At 43.6% G+C, this 20,330-nt stretch overlaps 1 protein-coding gene across 8 annotated transcripts in view; it reads left to right on the plus strand.

Annotated features, from left to right (window-relative positions):
• Window positions 1–20,330, plus strand: part of CADPS2 (calcium dependent secretion activator 2) — a 1,861,089-nt gene that overhangs the window by 1,815,396 nt on the left and 25,363 nt on the right. For all 8 annotated transcript variants that reach the window (XM_069229895.1, XM_069229888.1, XM_069229890.1 and 5 more), the window contains one exon: window positions 18,172–18,276. In XM_069229895.1, the coding sequence (XP_069085996.1) occupies window positions 18,172–18,276 (105 nt within the window). The remainder of the gene's footprint in view (window positions 1–18,171; window positions 18,277–20,330) is intronic.

A 20,330-nucleotide genomic window follows, 5' to 3' on the forward strand; every position in this document is an offset into this window, starting at 1 on the left:
AAAAGACGCCGTCCAAACAATATCGAGTAATTTGCTGCATTGGCAGTAGTTCTGACATCCCTGTTAAACTACTGCGCACCTACTCAAGTAACCGTTAGGAGCAGGCTGAGAGGAGGCCGCGCCCGGTTTGCGTGGATCAGACAAAGGAAGGCGAGCAGGAGCATTCCTTCCGTGGCAAGAAGAGTTTGAAATACCGCGTTGGTTGTCGTCTTCTGCTGTAAACTGGAGCAGTGCGCTAACCTTCAGGATGAACTATTCGAAACTGTCACCGAACAGTAACCTTTTATAACTAAAACCAGTTCCGCATTGTGAGTAATGTCAGTTGAAACATAGTAGTTGCTAAGTTACAGTCAGTACTAATTGAAGTAAATAAGTACATAAAAAATAAGTTTCAGTGTCCAACACTAGGTGTCTGTTATTCTGTACCCTCTGCAGAGTGGCTAAGCATGGGATGAGCATGTAGTTTGCACATCAGACATGCAGTGTGGACAGAGCACAATTCCTAAAAAAAGAAGTGGGGAGACTAAACAAGTTAGACAGTACACAAGTGACACCGTGGCGAATGATATCACAGCATGTAGCATCATGGTGCGTGACACTGTAAGTGGCATCACGGGAAGTGAAATCACAGGAAGTGACTTTACAACCTGTAACCTCACAGGTGACATCTGATCTTAAGACCTCACACATATATTTAGAAGGTCTATAAGGAGTACATTTAACCGAATTACCAGATTTAACAAATTCAATTTTGCATTGGGGTTGTGCCAAAAAAGTTACACAACCCTGAACCAAAATCTGGGCCTCAATATCAATATTTTTTTAAAAAAAATCTCTGCCACAAAGATATTGACACAAGGAGAAACTTGGCAATTAATCTATTCTACTTAATTAGTTGCAAAGACTGCATTTAAAAAAAATCTTATGGGGTTAAGGCACCTGCTGCAGAGAGCTTTGTATGCCTCGTAAATCTCAGGGAATAATAATAATGGTAAGATAACTCTAGTGGTTAACACATTGGCTGGAAAGATGTGTGTGGTGTCTAGTCCCAGTTTTGAATCAAAGTACATAGAGGGTAAACTTGTCTCCTGCAAAGCACATCATGACAGATTTGTATTTTATATAGATAACCAAGTGGGTTGCTACTTTTAACATGGAGATCTTTGTGTTGCTTGCAGTTCATACATTGTAATCCTTATAACATAGCACAGTGAGATATGAAGGAAATGTGACTACCACACCTTGTAACCCTCGCTATCCTATGTACACGTCCTGTACATAGATCTACACTTTTTTTTATTTATTGTCAATGTATAATGTGTACATATGACACCAAGCGCTCTGACACCCTGTACTGGGATAAGTAGCACTATAAAAGAAATAAAACAAAATAGTGATATTTAAATTGCTAATTGTGTAACAGACCCGCATATCTGACATTTGTACTGTGTATGCATATCTCCTATATCCAGGGACTGACCAAAGTTAAAATCATGTCTCTCTTAAGTATCTTTGAAACCACAACAAACTGTGTGTCTTTGTTTCCCCTCTGTTGCATTTGCAGGTAAGTGTGAAGCTCCAGCGAGAACAAAAGGACACCTGATGGCTACTTAACTTCGGCCTCTATCTTGACCACAGCTCAAATTTAAAATAAAAAGCCCTGTTAGACCTGGCATCGTTTGGCGTGTTTCCCCTGTCTTTTTGCCTCCTGGCCTCCTGTTTTTATGGTCTGCTGGACTCTGTTTTTGCTGGTTTATTGTCTCTGCGCACTTTACCACTGCTGATCACTGCTAAAGTGCACGTGCTCCCTATGCAGATTGCATTGGTGATTAGCTTATCCATGATTGGCATATTTGATTTACTAGTAAGTCCCTAGTAAAGTGCACTAGAGTTGCCCAGGGCATGTAAATCAAATGCTACGAGTGGGCTTGCAGCACTGGTTGTGCCACCCACATGAGTAGCCCTGTAAACATGTCTCCGACCTGCCACTGCAATGTCTGTGTGTGTTTTAAACTGCCAATTCAACCTGGCAAGTGTACCCACTTACCAGTCTCAAACCTTCCCTTTTACTACATGTAAGGCACCCCTAAGATGGGCCCCAGGTAGCCCAATGGGCAAGGTGCAGTGTATTTAGAAGGTAGGACATGTACTGGTTTGTTTTACATAGCCTAACCGTGAAATACTGCCAAATTCGTTTTTCACTGTTGCAAAGCCTCTCTCTCTCATAACTTTTAAGTGCGGTTTCTCTGTGGGAGCAGATAGAGATGTGGAGTTTAGGGTCTCTGAACTCACAATCTAAAATCACAACTTTTTGTAAAGTTAGTTTTTAAATTGTCTGTTTGAAAATGCCACTTTTAGAAAGTGGGCATTTTCTTGCTTAAACCATTCTGAGCTTCAGCCTGCTTGTGTATTCCACTTCTGGGTCAGACTGACGGTTGGGTTATTGTGAATTCCCTCTAGACAGTGACACAAAGGGAGGTGGGGTGTAGCCTGCATATCCTGATGGGCCACCTGGGCTAGAGTGGAGAGAGGTGTGGTCACTTATACCTGAAAGGGCCGTGCCTGCCATCACACAACGCTGCCTCTGACCCCCTGGTGTATGTTTGCCTACCTCAACGGCAGAAAGGAGTATATGTAGTGGACCCAAAACCCCAGACTTTTAGAACACTTCTGGATGAAGAGGAACCTCTGCCAAGGAGAAGAGCTGGAGGAGTAGTACTGCTCCTTTGCTGTGTGTGCTTTGCTAGGTTGTCCTGCAGTTGCTGCTTCTGCCCTAAAGAGGGCAAAGACTGGACTTTGCTGTGTATTCTGTTTGCAAGGTTTCTCCAAGGGATTGGAGTAGAGCTTGCCTCCTGTTGGAAGTCTCTGGGAAATCAAAGACCTCATCTTCATCTGCCTACAGCACTGGGAACTGTGTGTTGTGTGCAGCAACAGAAGAAACATCACTGCAACACCATCAGTGGCGCCGCTGACTACACTGTGACCTGATGACGCCACAAGGAGCTGTGCCCCACGTCGCACCGCAGCCCTGGTCTCACTGATGCAGCCACCTGACGCCGCTGCCAAGCCGCTGCTTGCACCGTTACCTGTGGGCTTCGCATCGCCTTGGCATCCCTGACGACGACACTCCACGCTGACACCGGCGCCACTGCCTACACCGTGGGCTGTGGACACCGCTCGTGAGGTACACAAAACACCGCCCCATCCTGCACCGCAGCCCTGGTCCACCGACGCCAGGGCCATCAACTCTAGTGTTATCAACAGACACCCCTGTTTGCACCGCGACCCATGGGCACCACAAGGAGTCCGCCTCGCGCTGCACCGCTCTCTTGGTCCTACTGATGACAGCACTTCAGCAACGATGACGTTGCTGCCTGCACTGTGACCTGGAGACACAGCATATTGCACCGCCCTGCTTTACACCACAGCCCTGGTCTCACTGACGCCACAGGATGCAATCACGAACCGCTGCCTGCACAGTGACCTGTGGGCACCACACATTGCATTGACCCGCTTCACACCGGAGCCCTGATGCCATCCACGCCAACGCTCCTGAGTTCGTCATCAGCCTGGAGTTCGATCTGCAACGCATGTGACGTCAAGGGCCCCTACGAACCCCACACTGACCTCCGGAACCAACGACGCACTCCGGATCTCATCGCGAGAATCACAACGCAGTACATTTCCAAGGTACTGTTTGCGGATCTTCCTGACTCCTTAGCTGGACTGTGACGCCGCAGCCGACCTGAACCCTTGGATTTGTTGTTCATGACGCTGTGATAGCCCCAGATGGAGCTATCAACTTCAAGGAACTGTATTTTTAAGTAATTCTTGCAAAATTCATATCTTTATTACTGTATGTTGGATTTTTCTGATTTTTATCTTGTTTGACATAGATTAATAGTGGCTATTTTTCTAAAACTGGTATTGTGTCCTTTTATGATGTTTTCACTGTATTACTGTGTGTTAGGTGCAAATGCTTTACACATTACTTCTGAGATAAGCCTGACTGTTCATGCCAAGCTACCAATGGAGTGAGGAGGGGGTTATCTGTGCTGGGTATCTCCCCTATCCTGACTAGAGGGAGGGTCCCTACTTGGACAGGGTGCAAACCGACTGCCAACTAGAGATCCCATTTCTAACAAGTTCCCTCCTTGCTGACTGCACTTTGCTGCTCAGAAGGAAAGCAGACAACGTGCAGACGCTGCTGAATGCGTTGCGGTGTTTAAACATTACACTGAGATGAGTTAAACATATTACAGTGCGTCACAACTACTTGGCAGGGTTGACAGCGTCCACCTTGTGAAAATAGTAGTGAATGCTGTGTACTCGGGTGTACCCCTGACTTGTGCTCCGAGTCTGAGAAACTTATACTGCCTTATGTCTCAGCTCCAGAGCAGTCTAACACTCATGCACACCCTGAACTCCTAAAGGTGGCCTAGTCTCAATATGAGCTATACAGTGCTCATATGATGTATGAAAACAACTTAAATACAACCTATGGGAAAATGCTAAAATAGAAGGGGAATAGGAATATGTATACGGAGGGGTATCTTGGACAGTAAGATTGGGGGAGTGTGAGCTTCAGAATTCCCAACAATCGGGCTGACACATAAAGTTAAGTGCGCAAGAGGGATTTAAAGGGCAGCGAAAAAGGAGAGGATTGCAGAATGGTAGCGTTACTAAGTGAGGTAAAGCACATTTATTTTGTGAATTAGCCAACATTTTTTAAGTCTTTCCAAACCGAGAGAGCGGGTGTGTGTGTGCATTTTGGTCTGTGTGTGTAAAAGTTCCTGGTGAAATCTGACAGACACCTAACCGAATCCGACTGAAAGCACCCATTTCCAACTATTTATCACAACATTCATTTATTATGGAGGGGAGGTGTAACACCCCAGACACACCTCTGAAGCTATGCCCCTGCACATATACCACGCAACATTAAACAAGACACATGAAATATAAACAAGGACTGCTTTGTTGTCGTGTATTACTTCAAGGGTGCTTAGACCCACTGTCAAGAATGAGTTCTTTGTTTTTGGTTACAAAGTGAAGAACATGATTATTGGGCCTGATGGAGACCACTTTCAATGGCGAAGAGATCCCTGATGCTAACAGAGGAAGGACCCACCCAATGCAAAGCACTCTGGTATATTAATGGTGAAAGGTGAAACAAAAGAAACTTAATAGTATACTCTGCTGCTACTGTGTTGTTGCTCGCGCTCTCTTCCAAGTCTACAGTTCAAGAGCTGAACTATCACAATGTGTCTGCATTGGCCAAGCAGGCCTGACATGTGGCAGCCATCTTGGAATAGATAGGTTGTTCCTAAATGCAAAGCTTTCTAGGCTGTGAGAAGAATATTCTCTTACCACAACCATTTGTCAATTCAGTATTTTTTCAGCCCAATGCACAAATATTCATTAATTAAGTTGTAGGCACTCGAAGTCCTGAGCTGGAGCAAGCTGTTGTCGGAAGGCAGGAGAAAATCCTCTCTTCACGTCCCACAAGACCCATCTGCTTCAAAAGACAATTACCTATTGACTATTTCATGTTTTAATCCACCTGAAAAAAAGAATACTATCGAGCCTGGACAATGAAACAAAATGTCAGTGCACTGCAAAGGAGGCACCCTTGTGCTCCTAACAGTCTTTCCACCCTCCTGTTGATGCTGACCCAATGGTGATTTTGCACCTAAATGTGCTGTTGCTTCAACACATGGTTTGTGGTCCTGAACGTTTTTTCACCTTCCTACTGATATAGCACCAGGATGGATTTAGCACTTTAATGTGATTCAATAACTAAATGTGGTTTCACTCCAATATGATCCCACAGTACTGCTTCCTTGCATCAATGATTTTGCACCTAAAAGTGGTTTGTGCTTCTAAAATGGGTCCCACACTCGTGCTGTTGTTGTATCAAGGGTGATTTTTCACCTCAGTTTGATGTCAATGAAAGGTTATGTCATACTGATGTATAATTTGCGCACCTACTGTGATATCTTACTATTATATTTTCTCTGTGTACTGTGAGATTTTACACTTAAATGTGAAACCACATCCCTCCTAACTTTGCTTTTGCACTTTCATTGTCTGTGCACCTAAATGTGATTTGTGTTCCTGTTGGGGCTCCAAATGTATGATGTACCAATGGTGAATTTGCATTGTAACATGATTTTGCACCCACATGTAATTTTGCTGTTCACCGTGCTATCACAGTGCTTTGACAGTGACATTATTGCACGCACAGAAATCTAATTTTACTTGGCCTGCATGCCACTATTTTACCACGCGGATACAACATCCTGCACCTCAGTAGAACAGAAAAAATGTAATCCACAATAAATTCTTTAAGTTCAAACTAGTATTTTTTGTGTTTCATTTTTACTTTTGATAGGAGTGTAGCCACACTGAATATTCCTCTAATTCCAATTACGAATTGCTTCCTTTAGCAGTCCACAGTTTTGATCACATTTGTTCAGTTGCCATTATCACACATATTCAGAGAGTATGACTAAACTTAGTCTGGCCAACCAAGTAGAAAGAGAAGGGGATTTCTTTGCTCTCCATCTTTGAGCAATTAGTATACTGAAACATAATTATTGTTGATCACTCTTGGCTGTGATTTAGCAATGCTTTTAAAGGTTCAGGTGCATTCAGCGATCTTGTTTATGTTTTTAAATACTAAGCACCAATAACTCTCTAATTTAGGACATTGCTGCAGAACAGTGGAACTACTTACTAATCCCTAAATTACGCCTAGCACATAAATTCAGGTAGTCATTATAACATTAGTCTAATATCTTTGTAGTATACATCGAGTAACATTAGACATGACTTAGTTGAGAATTTATCAGAGACTATTGCACTTCTAAATTAAGTTTACTCAATGTTTCTCTGTCAATTAAAATCTCAAACCCTTAGATCAATTAAAGCAGATGGTTCTTATAAACCAAATCAAATAAATTATAAACAAGATGCTACAATCGGCGCAGTGTATCTCCTGCTAGGTGATTGCCAAAAGCCTTTGATATACGTTTACTAAGTTCCCTGTTACGAATCAGCGAAAAAAATAGCTCCTCAAATGTAAAGTGTTTGAAAAATCACCACTGATAGTCAGACCATAGTTTTCCTGCAAGGGAGTAAATGATAAATAACCTACTGGCCTAGAAGTTGTGAGTGATCTTTAATACTATTACTTTACCCAGAATTCCCGAAACGTGTTATTGAAAAAAAGGCTTGCCTCCAATTGTGTTAGGTTTCATTTTGTTAATTAGACATCCAGAGTTCACCTTACATATGTTATCATATTTTCCAGAGACCTATATCCCACAACATTGCACAGGTCACCTCTGACAACAACCTTGCAACTCCAAGTGCACTATACCAGCATCAGCATTTCTAAGCATAATTTCTGTCTATGCCTTATAGACAGACCCTGATATCCCAAAAAATTCTTCAAAGGTTGAAATCATATTTTCTATATTTTGATGCTCTGGTCTTGAAATATAATGATGTCATTGTTGTAAAGGTGTACTTTAGTCATCCAAGGAGTTTTAAGACCTACTTAACTATTAATGATATTTCTAACATTCATGGCTAGTGCCTTGAGGAAAAAACAAACGGGCATGAGAGGAAACTCCTTATTCTTAATTAGTCCCTTCAGTTCCTCATTTGAAATATGCTCTGTAAGTGTGCCAAGATTAAGGGGTGTAATCAAGCAAGTGAGCTGATTAACTCAAACACCTCTTCCTTTTGATTTATTATTGTAGAGATTACAAACACAACACCCAAACCACTGAGGCTGAACAACTTGCACTGTCCAGCTGACAGAATTTTTTTTTTCTTTACCTCCTATTGTTATCAGACTCTCTCCGAAGATTTCGACTTCCACTGGAAAAATGGGGAAGACACCCGCACAGTGATTCTCAAATCCTTCCTTTCAGAAAACAGATTGCCACAAAATCACACCTTTCCTGCCCACAATAATGGATCTACCTTGACCTGGTTTTCATTAAAAACACTACAGACACATCTCTAATCCTCAGATTGGATTGGTCAGTCAACTCATTCATTCATTTAAAATCTGACCCTAATGCTATCTCCTCATGCTAAACTGAAGATGCACGTTACAAATCTAGAGGTCTCACATTGACAGCAAATGTGTGCAGAGCCAACAGGGCTGACTTTAATGGGCTGATATGCTCTTTCTGAGCCTCCTCCTATCTCCTTTTCCGATTTCCCAAGATCGCAGTGCTGCTTTTTTCAGTTCCCTGAGCGTGAAGTGCTCCTGCCCTGTAGCACCTCAAGCTTGGTGAATACAAATATGGCACACACATAAGAGGTGTAGAAATATGCAGTATGATCAGAGGTATAAGACAAATAATGTTAGCACACGTATGCTTGGATTGCTTAGCACTTTAAAGTAGATCAATTGCCTTGTACACTACTTGCTTTTTAGGTTAATGCTATCTCCTAACGAGAACATAAACAATGTAGAAACTTAGGGCCTGATCTCATATCCCCATTCACAACCCAAGGGCCCCAATAGGTTTGCAGATGGGAATGCAGTTTGATATACGACCTATGTACTATGTACTATGTACTCATAGGTCCCTTCAAAAATTGCACATTCGAAGGGGTTTGCAAAACAGCCTACCTAATGACTATTAGGCAAGTTGCAATTTGATAAATCACTGTGATTGGCTACAGAGGGACAGAAGACTGCAAGAGACAGCAGACTTTAATTCCTGCTTTTGCATTCTGATGTGGGACAATTTTTAAAGTGGTCCATGCCTATTAAAGAGACAGGTGCACCTTTCACGTTAGAGAACTCATTATCAGAAACAGGCAGTCCCTTGGAAAATGTCATGCTGCCCCTGACTCCACGGGCATGATTCCCAAAAGGAAATCTGAGCCACGGAGATAGGTCACTCTTTGCAAATCAGTTACCACCGCAGCTGTGCGGGTCAGTAAATGATCAATGTAGTGCTACCAGATTTGCAGTGACAGATCATTGATGTATTCCATTGTGAATCACAGATAGAAAGGGGGACATCTTTTTCACCCGCACTCCAATTTGTGATTCATATTGGCTCACAAAAACCCTTAAATGAGTTAGAAAGACTTTTCTGACTCCTAAAATGGCTTATAACAGGGGCGGCTCCTCCGTTACGGCAGAGGAGCATCGCCTCTCCGCCAGCATCAGCAGCTGAAAAACCTTTACAAGAAAACAATAATAAAGTGCATTTATTATTGTTTTCTTGTAAAAGGGCGGGGCCACGGGGTGACGAGCAGTGAGGGCGAGTGCACAGCACTCCTCCTCAGAGTGCATGTGTGTTTGGATGGCCATCTTGGGCCAGCCAACCACACATGCACAGTAGGCTCTCTCCAGCCCAGCAACACAGTTGCCGTGCTTGAGAGAGCATGCACGGGCTCCGAGTCTGCCTGGGAGTGGCCTGGCTGGGCGCTCCCAGCCAATCCTGATGCTGCTTCAGGAGTGGCCACAGGGCAGGCGGGGAGCCTGTGCCTACAGCATGTAGCAGAGGAGACGGAGGAGCGGAAAAAAATATAATAATTTATGTTTATTCCCCCCTCGCGCGCCGACCTGCCCCTTCCGCGCCCCACATGCCGCATCTGTCTTTAATCCTTTTAAATAGGTGTTTGGTAATTGAAACCCTACGTTTTTGCAATCGCAGGCTTTGCGACCGAAACACCTTTGTACATGAGGCCCATTATCTTTCTTGATTTATACATAGTGTATTAGTTGTACAGATGTTAGTCCCCTGAAAATCTACATAACAAAAAGTCACTGATGGTAGGACAGAAGCATAGATAAGGTTCAGGGTGTGAGGTAGTTTTTATTGGCATTCACAGAATTTACAAAATAACAATCTCATCGAGTGCATGGGGACGGGGAACATGGCGGCCGGTTGAAGCGCTGACCGCGAACTCCCATCGGACGAGAGACGCGGACGAGAGACGCGACCTGCGACCCCTGACCTGGAAACGACGCGCTGAGAGCCGGAGCAGTCCCGCAGTTGGATCGACGCGCGAGAGGATCACCGCGGCCGTAGAGGGGCCCCCTTGTTGTGACGAGGAAGAGGTTTGGAGGAGAGACGCCGGGGAAGAGACTAAGGGAGAGACTGGGATTGTGCAGGGCTCCTAGACCGGCGCCCCGGGTGAGTCGTCCCTCTTGCCGGGAAGAGCTGTTGATGGCGTTTTTTTTTTTTTTTTTTTTTTTTTTTTCTCTCTCGGTGTTGAGGTTGACAGAGCTCCCTGCGTGAGAGATACACACTGATAAATCCAGATTGGTAGGAATACCATAAATCGTTAATTAACCTGAACATCGGATCTTTAAAAAACAATCGCAGGTTGAATCTGCATAGGATTATTTTTTTTTTTTTTTGTGAGCCTTTCTTTTTTTTTTTTTTTTTAGACTTCTTCTGTCACCCACAGAGGTTTGATGTTAAACTCTCTTATCATTAACTTTGAGCATTGTCTCTTTGCTTTAAGAGTTATTCCAACGTTGTTTCTACTCCTTGAATTAGACCGAGTTGGGCATCACTGGGCATCATTTGCCTATCGGGCTTGGAGTAGCTATTTGAAGGACTCGGAAGGATCCTAGAAAATCCAGTCTCGGAATACGTTACTATTGGAGTGTACTTGTTTATATTGATCTCCCCGCCCCAGGTCGGGAGATTTAATTAAAAATCACGGCGAACAAGGAGGGGGGCGAAATTGCTTCGGCGAGAGGTGGTCAGGGGGTCCCCTGGAATCAAGCTTTAAATTCCAGTATTTGGGCTGAAGCAGTGAGGGGTGTGCGACGAGGGAGATCTTATACCTCTCGCTGTTCTCTTCGTGGGAGTTTACCGGAGACTCCGGGGCTTTCCACTAGGAGTAATTTGAACAGGAATAAGGTGGGAGGAGAACGTGATACCAGCAGAGCCTCTCGGTGCATGTCTCCAATCAAACGCCGCCCCAGGGTTGCACGGGCAGAGGTTAAAAACCTGGTTGGTGCAAGGACTTGTAAGCCCGGCCCCCTGGGTGTGAGTGATAAGCCCCAGGTTTATTCATCAGAGACTGTAGCAGTTACAAATCCTGGATATAAGACTCACGGCGAAGTCTCTTTAAAGGGGACTGATCAAATTTTGTCATCTGTGGGCCCTCCTATCCCTCTCTTGGGGGAAGGCCAACCTGAACTTCTGGGGAGGAGTGAATCACTGATCACAAGATATTTTCGGACTACTACCTTTCCATCGCAGGATATGGCAAATAGTCAACTAACCTCAGATGATTTAGAAATGTCAAATTTAGCTATGCGTTTGGCTAGGCGGTCGCCCCTAAATCCATTAGACAAGGATCTAGATGGACAGGGAGAGGATTCCTCTAAATTATCGGCTTTGTTAGAAGTGGAGAGCAACCCTCTCAGAGATACAATGTCTTATGGTATGGACGTACAGGCCCTGCTAATCTCTCTTACTAAAGAGATTAGGGAAAAATTTGAGACATCAGAAAATAACCAAACAAGGATTCGGGAAGTATGTGAGGCTTTGGAAAATAAAATCACTTTGTTAACAGATCGGATGGGTAAACTCGAGACTGTGGTGGCGGCCCATGAGGAGCGGGTGGCAGCTCAATCTGAGGATATTTCACAATTAAAACGTGGAGAAAAGTTGTTACAGGACAAACTAGAGATTTTGGAAAATAACATGCGGAGAAATAATATCAGGCTTTTGGGTGTTCCTGAGGGATTGGAAGGGGAAGATATTAAGGGCTATGTGATTGCTTTGATAAAAGAGGTTATCCCAAATACAGCAGGGTTTAACCTGGAAGAGGATATTCAAAGAGTCCATCGTGACCCGTTCAAGAAAAATCCCGGGAGGAAGAATCCCAGGAGGATTCTGATAAATTTCAATACGTACTCTATCAAGGAAAAAATTCTGTCTGAAGCCCTTAAAGTTGGTGTTTTTTCCAAGGGGGATTGGGCCTTCAGGATAAGATCGGACTTGTCTAAAGCAACGTTAGATAGACAGTGGGAATTGGGAAATTTTATGCGTGAGCTTCGTTCTCTTGGGGCTACCGTACAGCTAAGGTTTCCGGCAGCACTCCGGATCATGTGGAAGAACAAAATGTATAACATGAGAGATCCGGGGGAGGTTAGCGCATTTATAGACCAGATTAAGGCGTCACAATAAGATCTAGTGGAAGTATCTCGTCCGATGGGGAGTTCGAATTTAGGATAACAGGATGGTTATCCTAGTAGAATCAGGGAGGGTTCCCCAGGGTAGGGGGGTTGGGTTTGGGTGGGAGTTGGGGTTGGTGTTGGTGGAGGGGGTGGAAGGCACTGGGTGTGGGGGTTTGGGTTGGGTTAGGTGGGTTAGGTGGGTTGAAAGGATAAAAATAAGAAAGTCCTCATATGTTGTTTACCTAGGAGGGGGGTGCGCTGTGCTTATGACGTTTTCCTTTTCTCCTGACAGATATGTCTAAGTATGGGAATTTAAGATTGAAATTTCTTTCTTGGAATGTGAATGGTTTAAGAGTGGTAAGCAGGAGGAGGAAGATTTTTGAATATTTAAGATTGGCGGAAGAGGAGATTATCATATTGCAAGAAACTCATCTCCAACAAACAGAGTGGGAGACCTGGGTTAAACGGTTGAATTGGGTTTCTCTTAGCGTATGCTCCTCCCAAACTAGTGTGATAAAAGGCGTGGCAGTTCTCATCAAAAAATCCATAAAGCTTAGGATAGGATCGGTGCAAGTTGACCCTAGAGGGAGATGGGTAGTGGTAGAACTGTGCGTATGTGGTTATTGGGTCACGGTGGCAGGCTATTATGGACCTAACCTAGATGATCCCACACCATTTCAAGAGTTATTCAATATTTTACTTCTAGCTAGATATCCAGTGGTACTAGGCGGAGACTTCAACATTTTGTTAGACCCTGTACACGATAAGTCAACCCCTCGAGGTACGGATAACTCTCCTAAAATGAGGGCACAGGTGAAACAAGCCATGCAAGATTTAGGATTGGTAGACATATGGCACTGCAGAGGAGGCGAAGGAGACAGATATACATTTTACAATAAAAAATATGGGCATAGATCTAGAATAGATTTTTTTTTAATACATAAAAGTTTATGCCCAGAGGTCAGAAAGGTAGCCCACAATCCAGCTCACCTCTCAGATCATTCAGCTGTAAAATTACACTTGGATATCAGGGTCGTAAATAAAGGTATTAGATGTATAATTAATCGCGCTATACTATTAGACGACTCTATAGTAGAAGCATTAAAAAAAGACACAAGAGATTTCTTTCTTTTGAACCAAGGTACGGCAAGTTTATGGTGTGTTTGGGACGCCTTTAAGGCTTATATTAGAGGGAGGCTTATGAGCCTGGCAATATACAAACATCGTGAAGAAAAAGAGAAATTGGGAGATATGGAATTATCTCTAAAAACCTTGCAAGCTGCAATCCATAAAGCACGAGCAGAAGAGAAGGTCAATTTATTAGAGGACTTGATATGTCAAGAGGTTAATGTTCGGACTAAGCTAGAGGCTTTTTTGGAAAATCGCAGTAAGTTAAAATGGGAAGCTAGCAGATATGCTCACCATGAATATGGAGAAGGTTGCAGTAAGCTACTAGCATGGAAGGTTAAGTCAGACCTCTCTAAAAGATATATTTCAGCAGTCAAATCGGACAATACGATTTGTGTGGAGCAAGAAGAGATTGAGGGGGCATTTGTATCTTTTTTCCAAGACGTATACTCAGAAAGCCTGGTTAATTCAGACGAGTCGATCAGTGATTTTCTAGAAAAACTACACCTTCCAGCTCTAGAAGATTCTGAAAAGACCCTATTAAATTGTAAAATAAATGAGGCTGAGCTTATTGAAGGCATAAAAGCGTTAAAAAAAGGAAAGGCCGCTGGTCCAGACAATCTACCTAATGAATTGTACAAGGTCTTGGGGGAAGTTATTAGTCCTTTTTTATTAGAATTATTTAATTCTATGCTGGTTGAGGGGGCTCAGACGCCTAAATCCTGGAGAGAGGCTATAATTTGTCTAGTTTTAAAGCCAGGTAAGGACCCAATGTCTTGTGCATCTTACAGACCCATCTCCCTGTTGAATGCCGACTACAAACTTTATACAGGGATTTTAGCCAGGAGATTAGGGAGTGCCATAGGCAATCTGATTCATACGGATCAAAAGGGTTTTATGAAAGGGAGGTATCTCCAGGATGTAACACATGAGTTATTTGCTGCAATAGATCTGGCGGAACAAGAAAAGACCCCTCTGGCGATTCTGACTTTTGACGCAGCAAAGGCCTTCGATCGGGTCAATTGGTCTTTTTTGAGGTTAGTGCTGGAAAAAGGAGGCTTGGGATTTCCTTTTGTTAGGACAGTCAGGGAATTGTATAGATGCCCCTCAGCGAGAATTCTGGTCAACGGCCAGTTAACACAAGAATTTAGGATTTGGCGGGGTACGCGACAGGGATGTCCATTGTCTCCCTTGCTTTTTAACTTATATATTGAGCCTCTGGCAATTTCTCTTAGGTTAAGTAAGGAAATTACTCCATTTCAAAGTGGGGACTGGGAAAAAAAAGTAGCATTATATGCGGATGATCTTATGCTATACACCAAGGATGTTAGTTCTACCCTACTAGCGTTCAATACTTTGATGGAGCAATTTGGTAAACTTTCTGGTTACAGCGTAAACACAGAAAAGACAGAAATAATGTGTTGGAATTTGACTTATGCTTCTCCTTTAGTCAAACAAGAGATCAGATATTTGGGTATACGATTAACAAATGATCTAAATGAGGTACCTAAACTAAATTTTAACATAACATACAGAGAAACCAAAAAATTGCTAAAGACGTGGGCCGCTCTCCCTCTTTCCATAATTGGAAGATCCAACATTTTGAAGATGTGTATTCTCCCAAAATTCACCTTTTTATTCAACACTATTCCACTAGAGTTTAAGAACTGCTGGTTTAAAAAACTACAGGGGGATTTATCCTCGTTTGTATGGGCCTCTAAAGGAGTAAGGATCTCGTGGAAAAAGATGAGTAAAAAAAAAGAGTGGGGGGGCATTGCGTCTCCAGATTTCTTCAAGTATTATCTGGCATTTCAATTAAAAAACATTAGAAACCTATTGAATAAGAAGTCAGAATATGATCCGGCGTGGAAAGCCTTAACGGCACACCTCGAGGAAAAAGCAGATCATTTTCTATATAAATTCGGCCATCCTAAGTACTTCAAGAAGGTACGCTTGAAGACACTCAGACATGCATGCAACATTTGGATGCACTTTCGGAAGGTGCTAGAGATACCCTATTTTTGCAGCTCTTCCCCCATTTGGGATTCACCTGGCACTCCTGAATGCCTCACTGATAAATTATCAATTCCTTTGAGAGTGAGTGGGATTGTAAGATGGGGCCAGATAATGGAAGGACCAGAACTGTTAAGCTGGTCGACACTTTATGAAGGGACTGGAGGCACAGTCTCCAAATTCAAGTATCTTCAGATAGCTAGTTGGGTTAAATCGCAACAAATAGGAGAAATAGGAAGGAATATATGGGAAGGGAAATTAAACCAGAAAATCATTAATAAGGAAGTTGCTCTGTGGTACCATGCTCTGTTGGAAGCAACAAGGGATGGGACATCCCTTCCCTTGTCGAAGTGGGGGGGGATCTTTCCAACTCTAGATGTGAAATCTTTATGGAATAGGTCCTGCTCAGAATTGTGGTTCACGACCAGCCCGGCAGAGTTGAAGAAAAACCATTTGTTCACACTTCATAGGGTTTACTGGACGCCGGCCAGATTAACAGCTATCGGGAAAACTCAGAAAAACTGTCCGAGGTGTGGTGACGATAAGGCAAACGATATACACATGTTTTGGCAATGTTCAAAGTTGTGGGAATATTGGGAGGAGATAGGAAACACTTTAAAGATAATATTTAATGTGAACGTAAAATTGGATCTTTCTATGGTGGTGTTTGGGGTCAGTGAACAGGGTATGAATTATCAAAAATTGTCAGCACATCAGGAGCACCTGTTGTTTGTATTAATACTTTTGGCTAGACGAGAAATTTGTCGTAAATGGGTTGACCCCTTTCCCCCCCGTTCTAAGGATTGGCAAATATCTGTAAATCGAATGTGCATAATGGAACAACGAGGTCCCCTTTCTAGAAGGGATAACTTCTGGATGAACTGGGAAAATGTCTACCAATAGTATATTACTGTTTTGCTGTCTGGTCTCCTCCTCGTGCAACTTAAGTCCAATGATTAGTACTCCCCTTACCCAATACTGGGCGATGCTTTGGTTATGACTAGGTTTCATAGAAAATAGTATATCCTGGTTGATGGCATACGATTGGGAGAATAATAAAACGTAGACCAAACGGGACGACCCAAGGGTTACGTTTCCCCCGTCCGGTACCATTTTTCCTCTACCAAAGCATGGGTGATAATTATGAGGACGAAAAAAAAAAAAAAAAAAAAAAAAAAAAAAAAAAAAAAATAACAATCTCATCACATTATATTTATCTTCTTCATTACAGCTTCAAAAGAGAAGTCGGAGACTTAGGGGGTCATTCTGACCCTGGCGGCCGGTGACCGCCAGGGTCACCGACCACGGGAGCACCGCCAACAGGCTGGCGGTGCTCCCGAGGGCATTCTGACCGCGGCGGTTCAGCCGCGGCCAGAAAGGGTAAACCGGCGGTCTCCCGCTGGTTTACCACTGCCCTTGTGAATCCTCCATGGCTGCGGAGCGCGCTCCGCAGCCATGGGGATTCTGACACCCCCTACCGCCATCCTGTTCCTGGCGGGTCTCCCGCCAGGAACAGGATGGCGGTAGGGGGTGCCGCGGGGCCCCTGGGGGCCCCTGCAGTGCCCATGCCCATGGCATGGGCACTGCAGGGGCCCCCGTAAGAGGGCCCCGCAAAGTATTTCAGTGTCTGCTAAGCAGACACTGAAATACGTGACGGGTGCAACTGCACCCGTCGCACCCCTTTAACTACGCCGGCTCAATTCTGAACCGGCGTCCTCGTTGCAGGGGCATTTCCTCTGGGCCGGCGGGCGCTCTTTTGGAGAGCGCCCGCCGGCCCAGAGGAAATGTCTGAATGGCCGCCGCGGTCTTTTGACCGCGGTGCGGTCATTCAGCGGCGGTACCTTGGCGGACGGCCTCCGCCGTCCGCCAAGGTCAAAATGACCCCCTTAGTGTTTGTCTGTATTGATACTCCAATAACCCAAGCAGACATTTAATCAAAACCCCTGCTGATCCCATCTATATATTATTATATATATATATATATATATATATATATATATATATATATATATATATATATATATATATATATATATATATAGACACAGGCAATGCTTAATTTGTAAATAAAACGTGAAATAAAAACATGCCGGTGCCCAAAACCCTCCTCTTAAACACGGGGCTGCTGCAGTTAAATGTGGGAACACAGAATACTAAGGCGGCGTAATTCTGAAGCCATCTCGGGCCTTTTCAATTTATTTAAAGCCACTCCCTGCCCCTCCAGCTCACTCTTGCAGCTTTCTGCTTTCTACCTTTGTGAGGCTTTTTCGTTTTTCACTTCCTCCGTCTTTCCCATATGTGACTTTTACTCGCAACAAATGCTTGAGGCAGAAGAATAAGCGCCGACCCTCAAAAATAAGTGCCTGTGCTCAGCACCGGAAACAACAAGCACAAATGAATCACTGTACACAGGCCATTTGTACGGAGACTGTCCTTCCTAACAGAAAAGGTAGCTGAAATCACCCGCTAAAATAGGCATGCGCTGCCAATTCAAATGAAAAACTCCTCATTATTGCAAATATGTTTCTCGAGCATTTTATATGGGCAGGTTTTTCCGCGTCCGGTGCATTGCATGCCCCGGGCTAGTTACAGCCCGCGCAGGAGAGTGCTGGGCTGCAGAGCAGTGTTGGTGTGAGTATGATGCAACTCGGAGGCTGAGTCACATACAGAACAGCCCAGGTCAAGTCATTTGATTGCCTGAGAAACCACGCAGTTCGCTTATCAGAAAATGATAGCATTATTGACTTTAAGTGCTGATCTGGGATCATCGCAGAGTGTTTCATTAGCACTCATTATTGTATCTGTTAAATGGCAACTGCTGAGGTGTTTCTTCTATTTCTTTCCAGCAATGGTACTGCAGCTCGATGAAAGTCCTGTGCCTGTGGCTGGCTGACAGGATAGACCTCCAGCTTCACGTCTACCAGCTGAAGACCCTGATCCGGATAGTCAAGGTACACCGCCTGCTTTCTAACAGCCGGGGCCGCAGGAGAGGAAGGTGGTTGAGGCACTTGAAGGGATAGGTTTTGTTTTGTTTTGGTAACTCTCTTACCTCTGTCAGTCAAAAAGACAACAGCACGCCATGCTTTTAAAACAGGAGACTCAGGCATAGGAAGCAGGCTAGAACCCTTTGAACAAATGTGGTTCTCTCATATTGGTAGATAAAAAAACAATTCTGGAGGAACTTTTTCATCAAGTCGGTTTCCTTGTAATTCTCTACATGCCTCACACCAAGATGTTACATAGATCAAGATGAATGCCCCCCTTGTTGACAGATATGGTAAAATCCAGATTTTCCGTCTGAATCACATAGATCTGAATTGGTGTCTTCCTGTTTTTTTATCCCATTCTCTTTATTTTTGGTTCACCTTCCGGCCCATGCGCTCCTTTTCCTATTTTCTTTGGAGGGGGAGCGAGCACAAGGGAAACAACGACCATCACTTGGTTCTCGGAGCCCTCCCTTTGTGCCACGCCCCTCCACTGCATTCACAAATGCCATCACCGTTGACATCAATGTGACCTCATTATTGACATCAATCATGCACCGCACCAACAAATAAACAAAGACAGCACAGCAATCTCTAGGCCTAGCAAGCTTTAAATTGAACAGGTTTTGCAATGAAGGTGACAAGGCTGGGACGTGAGAAGACGCCATTGCTGTTTTAAATTCAGTTTGAATGCAAAGTGAGCTTTTCAGTCAGCAGTAGGACAAGGGAGATAATTATGCAAATCATGTTTTTGTCCTGTTATAACTGTTTGACAGTGGATTACCTCATCACCTTTTCCACGTTCCCCTCACATTTTACTATTGCATCACTTCGGTGCACCATCGCAGCCTTGCCCCGCCTCAGTTTTCTTCTTTTTCCTTCCTCCCATTCATTGTGTGTGATGCACCCTTTGTCACTATTGATTAGAATTTGCCAATGGCCATGTTAAGGAGAGTTGGGTTTCCTCAGCTATGGATAAGGGGGAAAGAGCTAGGCTATCCCTACACCCGAGTGACAGTAAGTGTGGCAGCAAACTCTTATTCTAAATAAAGATGTCTTCCCATTACTGTAGTTCATCCACCAGAATAAGTCAAAAAAGGAAATAAGACTTCCAGTCATTTTAACGGAAAACTAAGTAACGATCTCAATAGTTTATTGCTCATCATAAAAATACAAAAATCACAAACACATTCCATCTGCATACAGAAATATGCTTGCATATTTTCATCATACGTTTACACCTTTATACACCAACCACAGCTATACATAAAGTGCTTTGTGAAGACTGCGTAGAGTTATCCAGATGTCCAGTCACGTTCACAAAATCCTAAATAGTTACTGAGTAGAGAGAAATAACATTTCACAAAGGACATGGTGTGCAAAGAGACAGGTCAGTAAATAGTGGACTCAAATGACCTCTGACTGTTTGCAAGCTTGCCCTGATTTTGCAGTGTTTAGTAATAGATCACATTGCACAATCTCCAATTGCATGGCCTTATAAAAAGAGCTGTTTAATGAATATCAATTTGGTTGCTCTTTGTGACCCTCTGTAATTGGCTACAAACACAGTGATGGTGGCCTGCAAGGAACAACAGATCACAATAAACTAATGTTTGCAATCCAAAGTGAGAACAATTTATTTAAGGTAGCCAGTGTTCCTTACAGATACTGTTGCTGCTTTAAAAAAACTTTCAAGTTTGGAAAGATATCAGGGGAAGCGGGCAGTGGTCCCTGGGGCCCGCCAGTGTACTTCCCAAAAGAAAAAGCTGGCCATCAGGGACTGCTTCTCCTTTGTGACTCAGTTACCAGTTCTTTAAGGAGCTGGCAACTTATTAGTAGTTTGAGATGCAATTTCAGTCACAAACTGTTGATAGATTCCACAGCAAATCACAAATATGAGATATATCCCTTATACTCCATACTTCTATTTGCAATTCAGAAGGGGGGGGGGGGGTAAAGCCATTTTGTGATTCATAAAGGCTTTACCGAATTGCAAAAGGGGTTTGCAGCGATCAGTCCTG

The sequence above is a fragment of the Pleurodeles waltl genome, chromosome 4_1 (assembly GCF_031143425.1).
Source record: "Pleurodeles waltl isolate 20211129_DDA chromosome 4_1, aPleWal1.hap1.20221129, whole genome shotgun sequence".
NCBI classification, from domain to species: Eukaryota; Metazoa; Chordata; class Amphibia; order Caudata; family Salamandridae; genus Pleurodeles; species Pleurodeles waltl.